This window comes from Hoplias malabaricus, chromosome 1 (genome assembly GCF_029633855.1).
Source record: "Hoplias malabaricus isolate fHopMal1 chromosome 1, fHopMal1.hap1, whole genome shotgun sequence".
In the NCBI taxonomy this organism is placed as follows: Eukaryota; Metazoa; Chordata; class Actinopteri; order Characiformes; family Erythrinidae; genus Hoplias; species Hoplias malabaricus.
The window spans coordinates 51,326,848-51,346,437 of NC_089800.1; the positions used below are offsets into that span (position 1 = coordinate 51,326,848).

Below are 19,590 nucleotides of genomic sequence, written 5' to 3' on the forward strand. Positions count from 1 at the left end.
AATTGAGATTGCTGATTTATCTGGGCTAGCATTCAAGAAAAACCTTTATTGTTATATTTTCCGTCTTGTAATAAGAGGTTAGAACTTGGGAAGCATACTTGATTCATTAACTTTTATACATTTACAAGTCAATTTTTCAATAATTCAGGCTTAAAATGATATCTAACAGTTGACATAAGTGTATATTACAACTGTAGATATGTTCTGAATGGAGTATGGATAAGCATTTTTACATTCTACCTTCCCATATCCAGGAAAAACATGTAACTTTTCAGTCCCAAAACCTTTTCTCTTGCCGTTTAGCCAAGGCTGCCCCCGCTAATGGCATTTCCATGCAGACGATTACAAACTCTTCTGGATTCTCAGCAACGATCGCTAACTGTTTTGAAGGCCTCAACCATTCAAGTTGAATGGCTACTTTGCCCAGGAACAAGTCAAAAATGCAGTCCATTCTACATATACTTAGCTTCATGAATCAATATAGAGAACAATTCCAGGACACTGTGTCTCCTTATCAGCACAACAGATGGAAAAAGAAAGCAACCATTCTCTGAAACTTGGAAACCTTTTTGGATCCACATTGGAAAAGAGGCTGTAGAAAGACTACTGCAGTAGTATAAAGGAAAACCAGACAAGGGATTCGAAATGTAGCCACTGTAATGGTTATATCACCTTAGAATTGTGACAAAAAAGTGCTGATAAACCCTAATTTCGAGCTAACTTTACTGAAAACTGAGTGTGCATGCCCCTTTTAGAGTTCAGAGAAGTGCATAAGTGAAGGAAGAGCTGAAGTCTGTTTTTCTGAGGAGCAGAAAGGAGCACTGTGTCGATGGGAACAGAGCCCTGATTGTAGAAGAGACAGTCTCTCTCTCTAGATATGCAGACAGATCAGATTCCTCAGAGATGTATGTGTCTAGCAGGAACTATACTTCTCCAGGAAGTGCTCATTGCTGTGAACTTAAAGGGAATCCCCACCTACTTTCCTCAAAACAAGAAGCCAAACACTATTCATGGACTACAACGTCAGAGAAGCGGTCTTTAGTGTTACACTGATCTACAAGGGATTCAAGATCTGTTTTGTCCTCGGTTGGGACACACTTGGGATGCATCATCTTTTGGCGTGCTGGCAGAAACCTAGCATCCAAAGTTCATAGGTCCAACTTTGAGCTGTAATGCTGTTGTCAATGCTCTAAATCCAACAGTTTGTTTCTTCAACTTTTCTGTTGACTCATTGCTTTGGTCCTGGGATTGTTTGGTAAGAGTAAAAATAGACTAAGGGTGTTTTCACACCCGTAGATCATTTGCTCTGGCCTGAATAAGTAGGAAGTTTGTAAACTGGGACTCTTTTCCCCTTTATTTGGTTAGCTTTCACGCAGGGGAATATCCAAGCACCAAAACGCATCATTGCAAACCATGTGAGAGTAGTCTCTCTGATTGGTCAGACGAATTTAGACTTCGTGTATGAAATGCCTTAAATTACCCTAGCTCTTCTTGCTATTAGGCTTTATTCAGGGGTATATTAAAGTCTGGGTTTTTAGAAATATGAATCACGCTTTCATCAAGGGAAGGTACTCTGTTTATAATGCAGACCTTCTTGAAGTTGACCTCATTTACCTTGGCCTTTGTGGTCTCCCATTTAAGAACACTCTGATAGAGAAAGCTGAATTTAGACGTTTGGAGCTGAATTACTTCAAGCTGTTCCTTTGAGGACGGCTATATTTAGGCCTTTCTCATCAAGCCCTTTGTGTATTCACCAGTGGCGTGTAAGAGGTCAGTTCTAGTATCTTTAAAGAAGAGCGTCCTCATTCTTACTCATATTCTTCTTAAGCGCCTCTTTCAGTTCTTTTTTTTTTCTTATTTGAAAGTGAACGTTGTGTTATTGTAAAAGAGGATATCCTTCAGTTGGCCAGTGTGAATGACCCTTGTGCCATGTAGCAAAGCTTCATCCAACTCTTGCTGGTACTGGACTGTTGTATCTGTGCCTGCATCTTGTGGCAAACCCACTATTATAGGGTCAAGTCGAAGACCAAGTGAGGAGCTGGTTCACCAACTGCACCTCTGTAAGAAGAGCACCAGGTACTCGGGGGTCAAACCAAACCACTGGAACTTGCCTCTCTGTTATTAAAAGAGCCATCAGTCTGTCACGTTAAACAGCAGTTGTACTGACAACAAGATGTCTGGATGTGTAGAGTATAAGCCTCCCCTCATGCTCCAGTCATCATTGGTTAGTTTCTGACCACATGGTCTCTGTTGATCAGATATCGGCACTGCAGCACAGCTGCGATATTTGGCACGATAGTGTGTGTCTGTGTGTGTGGTAGTACGAGTATAAACCACAATGTTGCTCCTGGGGGTTTGCACACATCTGTGGCACTGCTAGGTTGTGAGTGGTCCATCACCTGAAATGCACTGCTATGAAAGACTCTGTGGTTAGGAACTGACCACAGTAGAAGAGCCAGAAGATGAACACCTTTTGCACAAACTGACATTTAAAAGGGGTTTACAGATGCAGTAAATAAAGTGTTGTAGTATTAACAATGAAACAAATAAAACAGTATGAGAATTAAAAATGTAAATCATCATAAGAGACAAGGATTTGACAGATTCATTGGTTGTACCTCGTCCTGACACGAGAATAGTGACCCAAGGTCATAGCAGTGACTACTGGTCTTCCATCTCTATGGGAAATAACGAATCTTAAGAGTGCAATGGTAAAAAAAACCTTTTATAAATAATGAGAAGTACATGACACTTTTAACAAATAAACAGTTAAAAATGTGACGACAAATTAGAATATAAATGAGATTTAAAAGAAATTTTAATTTTGCAGGTTGTTTAATGTTGTTTACAGAATAATTCAATGCTGGGGTTGTGACATAAGCCCCTTTGTCGCATGCATCGTAACCCAAGACCTTTCAAACTTTACACGGAAGAACTGTTTGTGTGAACGCCCCCGATCCTGCCCCAGATACATAATCTGGGTAAAGTCAGACTTACCCCTGTGTGAACAGAGCCAGGAATGTTCCAGAGGATTAATGTGAATTCATGTCATGCTTCTAGCTGTGAGAACGAGGCTGACGCGGAAAATCTCTGGCCATACATTACACCTGTGAAAATGAAAAGGTCCAGACCTGACATCTTAAGCATATTCCGTGGTTTTTATGTGAAAATATGTGAAGACAGTAGAGAGACAGGGAGAGAATGTATATCAACACTATTACTGAAAAAAAATAAAAATAAAAGAAGAACTAGTACTTAATTACTTTGTCATTGCAGGTTTGATCTGGTTCAATACTATGTCGGTGCTTACCACAGATCTGTGATCAAGAACTCCTGATTGATGTTTGCTCACACTTAGGCCTGTCACAATAATTACGTTATTGATATATCGTACAATAAATAAACATTTCTTACTGATTTTTAATTATTTTTTTATTATTACTCAGTATCCCACTGTGTTTACTGGCGTGGTTGTTACCATAAGACTGAACATTATTTTAGCCACTCGCTCTTCTGTTCTGGTGATTTTATTTATAGTGTATTAATTTAAGAAATTTAAACATTTTAATATTCACTTTCAGTGTCTGAATATTCAAAGTGTTCAATTTGCTTTTTAAAGGAGTGTAATTGCGTTATTATAGTTTAATATTATCATATCAGTGGTATAAAATGGTCTTAAAATGATAACAATATATATTTTACCACAGTTATTTCTGGGATACTTTATCGATCATAGAAATGTATATAATGACAGGTCAAACGCACACAGAAGTAACCTCGTTACTGTGCCATGAGAATGCTATACACGGCAGTTCACAGCCGCACAGGTTTAACCAGTGCAAATCATGCCAGCTGTTTTTAGTGCACTGATCGATCTCTTAGACATTGTTTTTCATGCACTAAGAAAAGTTGCAGACACTGGGCAACAGCATTTTCACTCAAACGAAAGATAGTGCTGTGAAGAGCTGGTCAAAGGAAGGCCATAGCTCTGCTCTCTGTGTGGTTTGAGGCTTTAAAGGTGCAAACAGAACAAGCTCCGGGAGGTACTATGAGCTCTTAAGTGAAAGATGGTGTTAGTGTTAGTGTGCAAGCCTTTTCCTGTGTTAAAGTCTGACTCATCGTGAAAAGACCATAAGGCTTTGGCGTCCTCTCCAGTGGAAGATGAACATGATATGTTACCATACTTTAAAATGTCCTGTGGAACTGATTTGTCACATTTGCTCTCCCATCTCAACACTCCCTTTCATAGATTGAGTCTGCCTCTGATTTCCAGGGCTTTTAAAAGTCAGAGTCCAGTCTTTCACTTGTGTTTGTGAGGTGTGATGTGGACGGTGTGAGTTTAAACCTCCAGGATGGGGTTTAAGGATATTGGAAGATAATGGTTTTAATCCAATACACTTTTTTGTAAAATTCAGGGAATGTTTTCTCACCATTTCTTCATTCTCTGCTCTGTTTGAACTGGAAAAAAGGTCCGGTGTTTGTACACAGCCCTGGCTCCGTATATGGGGAACAAACTCAGTGTCTTGGTCTGAAATGGCTCAGGAGCTCTCTCTCTCTCCCAGCTATGACCAAGAAAGGGCATCCGGAGGCTTTTGGACGGTGGAGAGACTCTGAACGTTTAAAGGGGGGTAACACTGACTTACTTTTGCTGTAACAGTTACATTACTTAAGGTGGAACTGACTCTAAATTCAGGAGAGTGCTAACTGCATGAAAGTAAACATAGAGGGAAAGTGCCGTAAAACACATGAGCTTACACATGAGTTTCTGTGGTGATTCAAACAATGAATCAAAGCTTGCAGAGAAATTACACTTCACCCTGTCCTCGCTCTCACTCTCTGTAGTGAACTGACCATGTGTGGGAAACATTGTACGTGTGTATGCTGATAAGGTCTTTAAATAAATAAATAAATAATCTCAAAGAACTGTAGAAGTTACACACTTAAATCTCAGACTTTTCTGCATTGGTTTTATTTATTTAATTAATTTCGTAGACTGGAGACTGTTGTTTGTTGGAGGATGTTTAAACTTCGCTGAAAGCGTGTGTGAAGGAGGTTAAAGGCCGAGCACTGAAGCATTGTCTCTGTGGTTTACTATATTCTCTGAGGTGCAGTGAAGTGTGTGTGTGTGTGTGTGTGTATTTGTACATACCTGTAGTCGAGGAATGTGTATATATATACAGTTGGGATACAGGGATGAAGCAGTTACAGAAAATGAAGGAATGAATAAATTAATGTATCTTTTTGACAAAGCCAAGCCTAGCTTTGGACTTTTAAGGAAGTATGTTTTTAAGGAAGTATTGATTTTGTTATCAGAGTTAATCCTGCTTTACCTCTACCAAGGCACTCAAAGCTGGAAGAGTTGATCCCACATTCTATTGGTTCAGTGATTCTCATGCCTCTTGTAAATTAGTGTCAGGTGTGTGTGTGTGTGTGTTTGTGTGTGTGTGTGTGTGTTTGTTTACTGTAACACAAGGGACCACCTATCACAGTTTATTCAAATAAACCGTCATTTGTTGAAGGTATTTCCGTCTCACAGTGAACTTTTTTTTGCGTTGCAGATGCGTAGTTCCTTAATTTTTTAAAATGGGGAAGCTTTTGTAAATAAGTGAGACAGAGTGAGAGGGAGATAAACAAGTGTCTCTCTCTCTCTCTCTCTCTCTCTCTCTCTCACTTCTCTGGCACCACCCTTAACCCTAAGCGCTAGCTGCCAGTTTGTGGCATTTGACAGAATTGTGTGTGTGTTCACTGTAATGAATGATTTTGTTCGTCTTAGAAGCAGGAGTCCATGAGGATTTGTACTGACATCACATTTTGGAGCACTTTTAAGAACACTTTTCACTCCACTCACTGGCCACTTTATCAGAAACACCCTCATATGACCCCTCACTGGTCACTTTATCAGAAACACCCAACATGTATGTCCACATACTGCCTGTTTTACTAGAAACACCCATTGTGATGTCCACACATTGGCCACTTTATTAAAAATGGCAAATTTGTTACGTTTACGCACTGCCCAATTTGTTACGTTTCACTTACAGGCAGTGTTTGAAATACCCACCTTGTGTGTCCATATATTGGCCACTTTATTAGAAGCAGCCATCTTGTATGTTCCCTCTCAGGTCACTTTATTAGGAACACTCTATGTACCACTGTATTACTTCCATTTTCTGGCCACAAACAGAAACCCGCTAAGAGCTACATGGAAAAACTGAAGCTGTATTACAATGTAGAGAGGAGTGTCATGCCCAAAGACTCTTACTGGTTATTGGTGTAGCATGGTGTTCCTATCAGAGCTGGGGATCAAACCTGGACCAAATGTACTGTTGTTTCAACAGCTGTTTTAAAAGTTGCTTAAATTGAGAGTCCAAGAAATATGGAAATATTTCCCATGAAGTCTCCCATCAGTCTGGTCGGACTCTGAGTCATGGTGTCTGTCCCTCGTCTGGCCTCAATTAAACCTGCTAATTCAACAAAATGTAATTTGGGTCATCAGCAGTGTTGCAATTAATGGAGATTGAGAATTTCGAGATGAGCTCTGTGTATGTGTGTTTGTGTGTGTGTTGTGTTGCGTTCCACATTCAGTTTCACATTACTTTAGTACTTGACACAAGTGCTACATGCTTGAATAAGTAGCTTTAGCTAACTGTTAGCAAGCACAGGCCGGTAAAGTGGCCATAGATCTTTCTTTATTTATGTGACTGGCGATCAAGTCACTTTTTAATTTTTTTTAATGGGTATTTTCCCATTACACCATGCTAAGACACATCCAGTCACACCTCCAAAGCTCAGTCTTTGAAGTTGGTTCCATTTGCTTATTCTCATCTTCCAACTTAATCTCAAACACATTGCGTAAAGCTGATTCCTGGAAGTGGTCAGTCCATTTTTCAGAGAACATCAGAAGCTGATTTTTAAAAACTTGTACGTGGTGTTCTTTTGTGTCTAGTTTCTTTTCTCAGGGCGGTCTAATGATTGTTTTTTCTAGTTTACAAATTCTGTATAAATAAACAAAGGTGCAAACTTCCTGTAAAACTGTTTTATAAGTGTTTTTTTTTAAATAACGAGCACAGTTGTTTTGCATATTTTTTTATTTTTTTTTATTTATTATTATTATTATTATTTTCATTCTGTTACATTACACTTCTGTTACAAGACTTCTGTTTTTTTCATTGGGGAACGAGGAAATTAACATTGCAAGTAGGAGACTGACTGCCCTGGACTGCATGCAGCACAGTGAAGCACACATACACTTTACAAAAGCCACACTGTAGTAGCAGATGCAGAACAAGACCTGGCACTGTCCTGCTGAAATAACCATGGACTTCCCATGAATTTCCACTGCCTTGATTGCATCATATATCCCTCTAAAATTCTAATGATACACGTGTCAGTGGTATTTTCACACATACGGTGACCCCACCATGCCATGACAGATGTTGGGTTTATTGCCAAGCAATTTGTCTTGACGTGCGTTTTTCATGAGAACAAGCTGAGACATGGGCTCTGATTCCGACACCTCAGTGTTTCTGTATAGAGTTGATGTATGGCTTTCTGCTTGTGTAACCATTTTAGGTTGAATTACTTGATGTGATTCCGCTTAGTTTGATTCTTAAAATAGCATTGGACTATGAATAGGAACGTTTTACATTTTCTATTTTAAATTTGCTTCTGTAAGCAGAAATGTAGTTAGATACTTCTTTTTTTCTGGTATCACATTGTTTTTTGGCATTTTTGGAACTTCTCTCTAAAGTCAGAATATTTTGAAGAAAAGGGTAATTATAAAACCAAAGACCAATCAGATTTCAAGTAGGATGTAGTATGAAATATAAGTATTAATGTTTTTTAAAGGTTGTGGTAAGAAAGTATATTCATATACTCATTCAGAAACACTAAAACAACACAATCAAATAGCTTTAACTACAAAACTATGGTTTGTTGTGCAACATCTTGTTGTAAAGTGTGGAGTCACTCAATTATCTTTTGTTTAATGTACTGTACCCACTGCTCATCATCACCCTTTGGCCCATATCTTTCATAGCCATGACCTCAATGGATGTCTAAATATAGATGTTTTGTCTTTGTTGTTCCTCCTTCTTCAATCTGGTGTGGTAATAGAGGCTGTTTTAGCTGAAGGGGCTTTTCACATAGTGACTTGAGGAGATCCGAGGTTAAAGGTTCTAGTTCTCCTTTAATGTGGCAGAGTAAGTTGAACAGAAGCAGGGGGCAAATTGAGGATGGGTGGGTGTCCTGAGTGGTGCAGCAGTTTAAGTGCTGGCCCTACCTTAATGAAATCACCGGTTTTATCCCTGGTGGTGCCTCAGCTGTTGCCTCAGATGCCCAGGAGTCCTAGAGCTGGCCTTGTTTACTAGGTTGGTAGGACCGCACCTTCTCTTCTAAATTGAACTTCCACCCACATAGGACATGGCTGTTCAGGACTTTTACTATACAGTACATGCTAATACTTAAAGTCCACTGCCTAAACCTGGTGTGGTTAAGTCTGTGCTGCCGGACTTGCGTTGCCTCACTTCTTTAAAGAAACAGCCAGTGAAGAGAGATGCTTGGACGGAAATGGGGCTTAGGTGATGCAGCTCATCTAACTCTGTTTGCCTCATTACCTTTCAGAATTGTCTTAACACCTGTGAAAGGAGCGCTGACCAGTAGGTAAAGAGAGCCAGACAGAGGTAAGGGGAAGCAACCTGACCAACTGTTTTGGGAGCCTTCTCCCTGGCATCCTCCTTTCCTGGAGTGGCGTACTCATTGCAGTGAATAAGCTTGAGGTCAGCAGATTCAAATCATTCGGTTAACAACAGAGAAATGGCTACTTCCTTTATTGGCTATCACATAACGTGCACTTCCACACTGTACACAGCGTCCTAGGCTCCATTTTCAGTGGAGAAGAGAAGGCAGTGCTGCTTATTTCTGTGGGGAAGTTAGACATGAGGTGTGGCAGAAGCCTGTGTGTTTCAGAGGTGGACGCGAGACGTTCTTTTCAGTGGTCAACCGTTGAGCAGCCACGAGTAACCATACCATATATACTGCCAATTAAGCAGGACAAATATCATCAAATCAAATATAATAGTATAGTGCTTTTTACAACTGATGATGTCACAAAGCAGCTTCACAGCATTTCAGTAGAGACAAGGTTTTAACGTGAAATGTAAAAATGTGAAGAATGTAAAAATCCCCCAGGAGAGCGAGGCCAGGGCCAACAGTGGCACAGAGGAACTCTCTCCGAGCTGAGTAAGAAACCTTAGCTCACACGGGGGGGACCTATCCTCCTCTGGTCAATCTACTGGTGATAATATTTAGGAGTCCATGAAAATGTCAGTGTAGGGGCAGCTCCAAGGAAAGTGGTGGTGGCTGGAGCGTGGGCAGCTGGTCTGAAGTGTGGAGGAGGAGTTTGAAAGTCATCCATCAGTGTCCAGACAGACAGGGGTGTGGTCGTTTACTCAGAAAAAAGGTAGAGGGATGGAGTTAGTCTTGTTCGGTTTGGGTGAATGTAAAGCAGACAATGTGAACATTTCCAGAGTGTGGCTAATGACTCCGGCAGATCTGACTATGACAGCTTTAATTAAAAGGAGAGAACCAGAAGGACACAGATGCGGGAGTTTCCTGAAACACTGGCATCTTCCTCTCCACCATCGACAAACCTGAGTGATCGCGTGAAGCGGCGGACGACATCAGTGTCTCAGTTTACTATAATCCCCCGTGTCCATAGACCCCCATGGATCTGCCGCCTTAAACTATGGGGAAGTATTAACTACCAAAAAATAAACTAAACAAATGAGTTTTTAGCCTAGATTTGAAGATTGCGACTGTGTCTGAGTCCTGAACATTTTCTGGAAGATCATTCCAGAGTTGGGGGCTTTATAAGAAAAAGCTCTTCCCCCAGCTGTGTTCTTCTGAATTCTGGGAACTATTAAAAGTCCAGTAGTCTGTGATCTGAGTGAACGTGGAGGCTCATAACAGGAAATTGTATCTTGAAGGTTTTCAGGAGTGAGCCCATGTAGGGCTTTATATGTTAGTAACAGAATTTTGTAATCAAAGCGGAATTTAACAGGCAGCCAGTGAAGTGATGATAGAACTGGGCTAATATGTTCACATTTTCTAGTTTTAGTGAGGACCCTGGCTGCAGCATTTTGAACTAGTTTAAAATTTACTTAAAGTTCTGCTGGTGCATCCTGACAGTAGTGCGTTACAGTAGTCAAGCATTGAAGTAATAAAGGCATGTACTAATGTGTCTGCGTCCTGCAGGAATAAGGCATTTCTAATCTTAGCGATGTTGTGAAAAAGCTGTCCTGTCGATTGAATGATAATTCAGGGTCAATTATGATGCTAAGATTTTTTGCTGCTGAACCAGGTTTAATTGGAAAGTTAGCAAAATTTAAAATTAAATCTGATAATTACTGATAATTTCTGGCCATTTTTTTGGACCCAAAAGCAGGACCTCTGTTTTGTTGCTGTTTAGAAGGAGGAAGTTACGCAACATCCAGCCTTTCACGTCTTTTACACAGTCCTCTTTTTTCTTTAGTCTGTGTTTGTCTTTGGGCTTGGCTGATGTGTACAATTGTGTGTCGTCTGCGTAACGGTGGAAGTTAATGTCATGGATTCTTATAACTGTGCCTAGCAGTAACATGTATAATGTAAATAATAACGGTCCTAAAATAGAGCCTTGTGGAATTCCAAATCTTATAATAGAATAGTTAGAGGATAGAGGAACTCATTTACCTTTGCAAACTGATAACGTTACATTAAATAAGACTTGAACCACGATAGGGCTGTCCCTGTGACTCCAACCTGTGTTTTCTAAGTTTTCTAGTATAATATTGTGGTCTATCGTATCGAAAGCTGTACTGAGGTCAAGAAGCACCAACAGGGAAACATGGCCTTGATCAGAGGCAAGAAGAAGATCGTTTGTTATCTTGATTAGAGCTGTCTCAGTGCTATGATGTGGCTTGAATCCAGATTGGAATTTTTCATATATATGATTCTTATGTAGATATGAACTGAGTTATTGGGCCACAGTCTTTTCTAAGATCTTGGATATGAATGTTAGATTAGAAATAGGCCTGCAATTAGTGTGTGCTAGCATCCAGATTCGGTTTCTTGGTCAGAGGTTTAATGACTGCTAGTTTAAAAGCTTTGGGTACATGGCCCAGGCTAAGGGGTGAGTTTACTATAGTTAAAAGGGGATTGATAATAGCTGGTACTACGTCTTTAAGTAATTTTGTGGGAATTGCTTCAAGTGCAAGTTGTACAGTTTGCGGAGGTGATAATCTTCTCTAGTTCTAACTGTGAGAGTGGGTAAAAAACTAAGTCTTTTACAATTACTTTGTGTTATATATCATTCACCTCAGAAGACAGCCAGGGCGGATTTAATAATGTGGGTTGAGTTTGTTGTCTAATATTTTTGATTTTATTATTAAAAAAAGTACATAAAGACTTTACTCGAGAGAGTTGCCGGAATTTGTGTTTCAGTACCTGCCTGATTTTTTGTAGTTCTGGAAAAGATACTAAACAGCACTCTAGGATTATATTTATTATTGTAGATCAGCGAGGCCAAATATGCTGAGTGACCTTTAGACTGGGCATTTCTATACTTTATAAGGCTGTGCTTCCAGGCAGAGGAACACTTCCAGTTAGGTTGATCGCCGTTTCCGCTCTAGTTTCCATGCTATTCGTTTTAAGGTACGGGTTTTATCATTGTACCATGGTGCGAGCTTTTTCTGTCTTATCCTTTTTCTTTTAAGTGTCACCACAGTTTCTAAAGTAGATCGACAGGTTTTTTTTTTTTTTTTTTTAAGTAGTCAGTTAGGACATCTAGCTCCATTGGATCTAATGGATTGGGGATTGGAGTTGATAGTTGTGGGAGGTTTTCTATGAATTGTAGGGTGGTGGTAGATGGTTTTGTTGAATGCTTTAGTGAGGGGACGTACATATATTATGGCTAAGACGTAGCTCATATGAAATTAGGTAATAGTCGGAGATTGCTGAGGTTTGTGGTAGGATATTAATTTTGTCTCTGTTCAGACCTAGTGTCAAAACTAAGTCTAGAGTGTGACTGCAGTAGTGTGTGGGCCCTGTTACATTTTGAGCAATACCAACAGAGTCTAGGATTGAAGTAAATGCCATTTTTACTGGTCCATCTTCCTTCTCAAAACGGATATTGAAATCTCCTACAATTATAACTGTATCATTGCGCTCAGCTAGGTTTGCGGCGAAAGCACTGGATAATTTTTTCTCTCTATTGCCGGAGTCGAGGTGGTGCTGACACTCTCTAATGCACCCAGAGTTGCTAGCAATGAATCTCGCTGTTTATCCCTTAATAATACAAAACGCCCTGGATGCGCACTTCTAGCTGGTCCACGTTGTCCACCAGAGAGCAAACTAGCTGGCACCTAGCACAAACACAGCCGCTATCGCTAGAGGTGGAAAAGGGTGTTAAACAAAACAGTAGCCAAGCAGTAATTAAGCAGTAGCCATGGTATTGCAGGTACTTACTGCTTTTGGTTGATTTAGGAACCTACACCAGAAACCTTGATGCAGGTGGCAGTTGAAGTGCCTTTGTAGTAAATAGTCCTGTGGAGGTAATCTATAGAATAAATCTATGGATGGTTAGTAAGTGGTAAGAACAGAAATAACAGGAAAAACCAGGGCAAGCAAAGCAGCATCTTTCAAACACTCAGATACAGGAATGGCCAAATGGGTTCAAATGTAATTGCATCATGTATGTCTTACTTTTGACGAATAAGATGTAATTAAACCCACTGTTATTACTGTATTTAATTGTTAACCCTTTTAAATCCACTGACAGTCTTTAACGGAGTTATCTAAAGATGTGTAAAGACTGTGCACGCGCACCGAAAGCGACAGCGAGAGTCAGCACCACTGGGTGAAGTTGTGTGACGTGACCATGTGCTACGTGAAGTGTGCGAATTGAGCGACACGAAATTCAGCTCCGCTCAAGTTTTATGCAAATTAGCAGTGATGCGCAGCAGCGACTACCAATCAGAAAGCAGTCTTCACATTCCCTCAGAACGGCTCCACACACTTTGGTTCCTACTGAAGATTTGTTCCTTTTTCAAATCATCTCTTACTGTGTCTGGACTTGTTTAAGGTTCAAGTTTACAGTATGTTTTATTGTTTATTATTAACTGTTGTTATTATTAACCAAAAGTGTAAATAACATTTACTTTGAATGTTTAAGTAGAGCCACTTATTTGATAAATTACATTATGCCCAAATAACATTTCACATGGACATGAAAAGTCTAGTATAGGTTGTGATTATTTTGTGAATAAATAAAGCCTATGCTCTTACTCTGGTTCTCTTAGTGGCATGTTGTTTTTTTGTTTAGAAGCCTATATCTGCATAAGCTTCAAACAAACAAACAACTGTGGCAGGTGTTATGAGGCACATTTAAAGATGTGCATGGGTATGTGTTAATGTCCTGTGATGTATCCTGTTTATCTTCAAAGATTGAGGCCTTAAACCGTAGTAGAGCTGTAAGTAGATGTGCATACTGAGAGAGAGAGAGAGAGAGAGAGAGAGAGGGAGGAAGGAAGGAAGGAAGAGAGGGAAAGTGAAAGACTGAAGTGGCATTTTAAGGCCTTGTAATCAACATCAAGACAAATCTGTCATTTGCTGCACGTTTTCATTTCACTATTTTAATGTGTGTAAAAATGATATTTACTACAAAGCAACATGCTTCAGCTGCCGAGGCTCCTCCGTTTCTTACTCATAGTGTAAGTTTTAAAGGAGCGTTTCAGTGGTATTTCACAACTTATCTATAATGAAATGATTTAAATAATTAGAAATAACATATAAGTAAAAAGTCCCTTAATGCTTTAAAATACTTTGCAATCTATGAATATAACATTAGTCCTGACTCTGCTTACCCCTTCTGCAACTCAAATGCCCTGCCCCATGAGGTGACGGGATTGGTTGCTTAAGATTATGCCCTAAAAATGACGCACTTGGGACACTGCAGTGGAAATGCTCAACCATGGCACTGACTACTTGTTTGGATCACGATGCACCTTCTGAGATATAAACAACACCATAAAGACATGTTAAAAAAGATAAACCACTTGATTTATGCTGGAGGAAGTCTTCAAAGTTTAACTCAGTCATCCTAAATGGCTGACCTTTGAAGTGATTTTTTTTAAGAGCACAGTCCAACCAGAACCACTGTGATGTTGGTCACGGGATGAAAATTTTTCTGTGTTCAGTTTTAAGTTTCCCTTGACACAGATTTAGCAAGTGAAAAAATATTTGCTCTGGTAGTTTGTAGGAAGAACTGTAGGAAGACTTTCTCAGGGTCTTGCTCAGCTCATAATAGATTGGGAGAGGGATTGTGAGATCCACTGTAGGACATTGGCAGAAACTGCAGTAATCGCTATACCGGATTATTGTGGTCAAGAGTGAGCTCAGCCTTCAAGCAAAGCTATTGATTTACCAGTCAATCGGTGGCATCATCCTCAACGAGCATTGGGTAATGATGGAAAGAACATGATTGTGGATAAAAGTTGCAGAAACAGTGAGAAGCTGATTCTGGCATCTGGGAATGCTTGGAGATCCTCCCGAGAAGTGCTGGAGGAAGTCGCCGAATTGGTCAGAGATGTCTTGGCTTCTATGCTTGCCCAGTTGTCAAGTGTTTGATTGTGAAATTGTATATATAAAAAAAAAACTTATGAAGAGTGTAAACTGGCTAGTGGAAGTTTGCTGATGAACATACTTATATTTCTGTCTTTTGTCCACAGATGACCAGTCCCAAATGTTGACCTAAACCCTGCTTCCTCACCGATCACTGGAACTGAACTGCTGAATTGCTTTGGTGCTCAGTTCTGCAAATGTCTTTCATGGCGGAAGGCTCTCAGCTTGTTCCTGATTGGTTGGGTGGGCTCCGGCTTGAGCAGTATTGCCCTGCCTTCCAGGAGGCAGGAATCGAAATCCTGTGGGAATGCCGGGATTTGACGGCTGGCCAGCTGGAGCAAATGGGCGTAGCCTTGCCTGGACATAGGAAGCGAATTTTGGGGAGCTTGCAGAAGCTCTTTCCCTTGGAACGAGGGATGGAAAGAGAGAAGGATGGGGAAGAAGAGGACCGGCCGGTTCCGATGGAGAGGACGAAATTTCGTCCTGTCTCCCGGCCAGCGTCAGATTTGAGTTCATCACAAGCCGGGAAAGTCCAAAATCAGAACCAGAGTGTTGCCTCTGTGCTCGGGAATCAGGAGAAAGCCCCGCCCCCTATTCCTCCAAGACACACCTCTAACCGCCCACCTGTGCCTTTTACACCTGCTTCTGCTACACTCCCACCCACTAGCCCTCTCTCTCCACCTAGCCCAGATGTGTGTTTAAGCAAATCAGCGCCTGCTCCTGCTCCTCCCACCAGGCCCACTCCAGCCCCTAGGCCACGCCCAGAAACCTTGCCCCTTAAAGAGCCGGCACCTAAACCGAGCATGGATAGGAAGCCCTCACCAATCTCACCCACTGTCTCCTCTTCCTCGTCGTCTTCCTCATTATCGTCGTCTTCAGATCAGTTCCACCTCTATGAACAGTGCTCCTCCCCGGGACAAGCTGAGCTGGGGATCCCCCCTCTACCCCCCAAATCTTACGCCATGACGAACCCAAGAGAGTCGAAGCCGATTACTCCTCCTGGCAGACCCCTGCGCAAACCTGCTATACCTCCCCGCACCCCCAGCACCAGTAACGCAGCAGCACAGCCCAAAAGCCCAGCCCCTTTCAGGTAAGGAAGAGATTTTATTGGCCATCTGTTGTGTCACATGGGACAGGGGCATGTTTTCGATGTCCAGGTCCGAGACCTTGATGGACAAAAACTGCCAAATTTTCAAGGTTTGCTTAGTTTTCTTGTATTTATTGGTTGGAATTGTTTGTGGATGTTAAAATAGGTTGTGGTTTATGTATGAACACCACTTTAACAGTAGTGCAGTTTTTAACCTGGATGTGTCTGCAAAATCTGCGCAATTATCCATGAGGTTTTCCTCGTTTGTGGTTTGAGAGTCACACGATGCAGTTGCGTGATTTTCACGTTCACATGAATCATAGATGAACCATAGACTTAAAGTGTTTGTAAAAGAAGTCATGACTCTCTCTCTCTCTCTCTCTCTCTGTGTGTGCGTGTGTATATGCGCGTGCATTTCAGTGTGTTTTCCCCATAGCGTTTTGGCGCCACCTTTTGGCCCACTGCAGTTTTGCAGCTATTTCCCTACTGTCATGAAAGCAAAGCCAAAGTATCTGTCTGCAGAGCTACAGCTTTATACCAGCGGGTTCCGGCTGGTGCACTGACTATTGTTTTGGTTTTTCTGAGCAATACATTTGCGTTTATATTTAGCTGTCGTTAGCCATAGCACAGAATAGCAGGACATGCACATCCATTGAAACTAAGCAGGTTTGGGCCTGGCAAGTTCTTGGATGGGCGGCGTCATAGGAAAGCCTAAGTGGCTGCTGGAGGTGGCGTTTGTTGGGCCAACAGGGGGTGCTCTTCTGGAAAATGGTCTGAGCATTTCCTGCAGCTCTTCTGTAAGCTCTTCTCGCCATTTGTGGGACACAGTAAATGTTTGGGAGGGTTTGGCAGGTGCTACTTTGGTATCCGAGATCAGTTACTGCAGAAGATATATGTTCTTACAGCTCTGGAGCAGCTGCACATGAGTTTAAGATCACCCTGCCCAATGCCAAGTGAGGGCTAGAGAGCTTACGAACTAATCAAGTGCAGGTTTGATGCAGTAATGCTGCCCCGTCCCTTGGGGGCAGCAGAGAGCTGGAATGTTAGTTTTGTTTCCACAAACCTATCTTCACAGCTTCCTCATAGCGACCGACGGGCCTCAGGTGGAAGAGGCTGCGGTCAGTTTCACTTTGATAAGCAAAGTATTCTCGTCCCGAGACTGTTCAGTCTGTGTTTAAACAAACAAACAAACAAACAAACAAACAAAAACATTATTAAAGGAACCAGACATCCATTTTACTAACCATTCAAAATCCATCTGTTCTCACACACACACACACACACACCCCAGTCAGCCATAACATTAAAGCAACTACCTTCTTTCTACACTCACTGTTCATTTGATCAGCTCCACTGACCGTATAGCTATAGCAGGCAGGATCTGTTGCTCTGCATACTTTGTTAGCTGCTCTCTGTATCTCTTTCTCTCCTTACCTCCCTCTTTTGCTCTACTCTCTCTCTCACTTATACTCTCTCTCTCTCTCTCTCTCTCTCTCTCTCTCCCTCTCCCTCCCTCCCCCTCTTGCTTTGTTTGTAAATCTTTTCCTGGACGCTGTGTATTGTTTAACATCATTTCCTCATTTCCTGCTGTGGAATGAGGAAAGAGAGAATGATTGAGGGTCCATTGGAGGTTAGAAACAAATTTTCTTTTCTTTCTTTCTTTCTTTCTTTCTTTCTTGTCCATCTTTATCTATCGCAGTTTGTTTTTTAAAAAAAATCTTTGTTATTTCTCTTTGTATTTGTCCTTTCTTCCTTATTTCTTCAGTTTTTTGTGTGGTCACTGTGTGAAGACGGACAGTGTGAAGTCTACAGCCTTCTCGAGAGAGAGAGAGAGAGAGAGAGAGAGAGAGAGAGAGAGAGAAATGGAGGAAGTCAGTGTTTTGAAGTCACCGTAATATATAGCTGTCAACTCGCACGCACGCGCACACACAAATACATATATGTGTAAGCTCTCTCTCTCCCTCTCTCTCTCATATATTCACACACTCATACGTACACAAGAGGCACATACGTCTCTAAAAGTGCTCTCCACTTCCGCCTGTTTCCTGCGGTCGACTGTCTTGCTCATTCTCTCAAGCCTCTCTCATCCTCCGAGCTGTTTATCTGTCTATCCTCTCCTTCTGGAGACCGATCTGTTCTAGTCCGGAGTGTATGGACATGGGCCGTTTCAACAGTTTGGAGCTGGTGAGTTAATCTAGAATAGAAGGGATGCTTCCACTCCCTCTTTCTTTTCACCTTTGAAGCACTGCCTCAACCCAGTGTCACTGGCATTTCTGTCAAACTGCGTCTGATTTAAGGTGCTTTCATTGGGTGTCTGTATTGTTTCTATAGGTGTCTTTGATTTGGTGTCCATTAGAAGCAGCTATAGAGTGGTTTTCTAACAGTTACAGTGTGTCTGTTAGTTTGTGTGTGTTTGTTGGGCTACGTGGGCGATCGACAAACACAAGTTCCTTTACACAGCGGATTTCACATTCAGTCTCGTCCCATTGTTCTCTCCTTCCGACAAAGCCAACCACCTTAAATTTGAGGCTATTTCTGGATGTTGTATTGTTTAGAGTCAACAGGAGACTTCCCCACCACATGTCGTCACACAGTGAGCTTAGCCTCCAGACTGTAGCTCCAGTGGGTTACAGTTGACGCCAGGTTTGTAAAATGATTCTGATCACTTATAGATGTGTACAGTCAGAGCTCTGTGTGATGCAGTGTTTTCTATCACTGTATTAAAGATGTGAGATGTTTTCTTTATTATTGGATGCACTGTGTTTTCTGAACAAGGAGCAGATATGGGACATGGATTTGTTCTATCAGAGTGACCATAAAGAATTCAGAAATCCCGTTGTTAAAATGGACCTGTTCTTACCCATTTCCAGAAGGGAACACAGTTCTGATTCTTAATGGAATGTCTGTGACCAGCCTTGGTCAAAACCCCATAAACCCTACAGCAGTGTTCTCCCTCTGTCTAAACAGCCCTGTTCCTTTAAATGATAATGAGCTGCTCACTGTTTACCCTGACGCTGAAGCTGTTTTCGCTCTGTTCTTTTCTTCCCCTTTCTCAGTTTTTACTCAGTGCTCTTATTTCTTTGTGCTCGTTGTGTCTGTTTTGCTGCATTTAACCTTGTCTTTGTGCTCTCACGTAAACTTGGGTCCTGCACAGTGATTGGACAGACTCAGACAAGGGGGCGAGGCCATTCTAAAGTGTCTGCACTTGACGTGATAAATGGAGCAGAATCAGAACGGCCCATTTTATCCCATGTTTTCTTATTCGGGCAGATAAACGAAAACTCAGTGGGAGGTCTTGTTTCACAGTGTGTGGGTTGGTTGGCTCTAGATCAGAGCACATGCTCTGCAAAAGCAATTTATTTTCCATAAATGTCCCCTACAAAGAGTAACATTTACAAGCCCTGATTACTCAGAGTTTGGCTGGAACTGGTGATGGAGGAAATGCCAAGGAAATTGTCCCCCACTCACTGGAATTCCAGCTCAAAGTTTACAGAGTGATGCCATGCAGTAGCAGTCTCTCTCTGTTTCTCTACCCCTTTGTTTATTTGACTTTTGTTTTTGTTTCTAATGTAGGATGACAAAAAATGTACAGTTTGCACTGTTTAGTTCTCTGTGGTTCAGTTCTCAGTTATGTGGAATATGGATGTGTTGATGAATGTCTCATACGCTTGGTCACTGCTACAAAACTGAGGGTTGGTATTGTTTATTTGACTGTCTGAACATTTGGGGAATCTGAAACCTGCTTTTAATAAATAAGCACCAAAATAAGTCAGTATAAATATGTAAAAAATGTGCAAAATAATGTTTCAGTATTAGATTAGATTACATTATATAGTGTATTGGAAATG

The 19,590-nt window shown here is 41.3% G+C and overlaps 1 protein-coding gene across 3 annotated transcripts in view; it reads left to right on the forward strand.

Moving 5' to 3' along the window:
• Window positions 1–19,590, forward strand: part of LOC136692794 (arf-GAP with Rho-GAP domain, ANK repeat and PH domain-containing protein 1) — a 93,815-nt gene that overhangs the window by 13,553 nt on the left and 60,672 nt on the right. For all 3 annotated transcript variants that reach the window (XM_066666474.1, XM_066666491.1, XM_066666482.1), the window contains exon 2: window positions 14,763–15,745. In XM_066666474.1, the coding sequence (XP_066522571.1) occupies window positions 14,853–15,745 (893 nt within the window). In that variant the 5' untranslated portion in view covers window positions 14,763–14,852. The remainder of the gene's footprint in view (window positions 1–14,762; window positions 15,746–19,590) is intronic.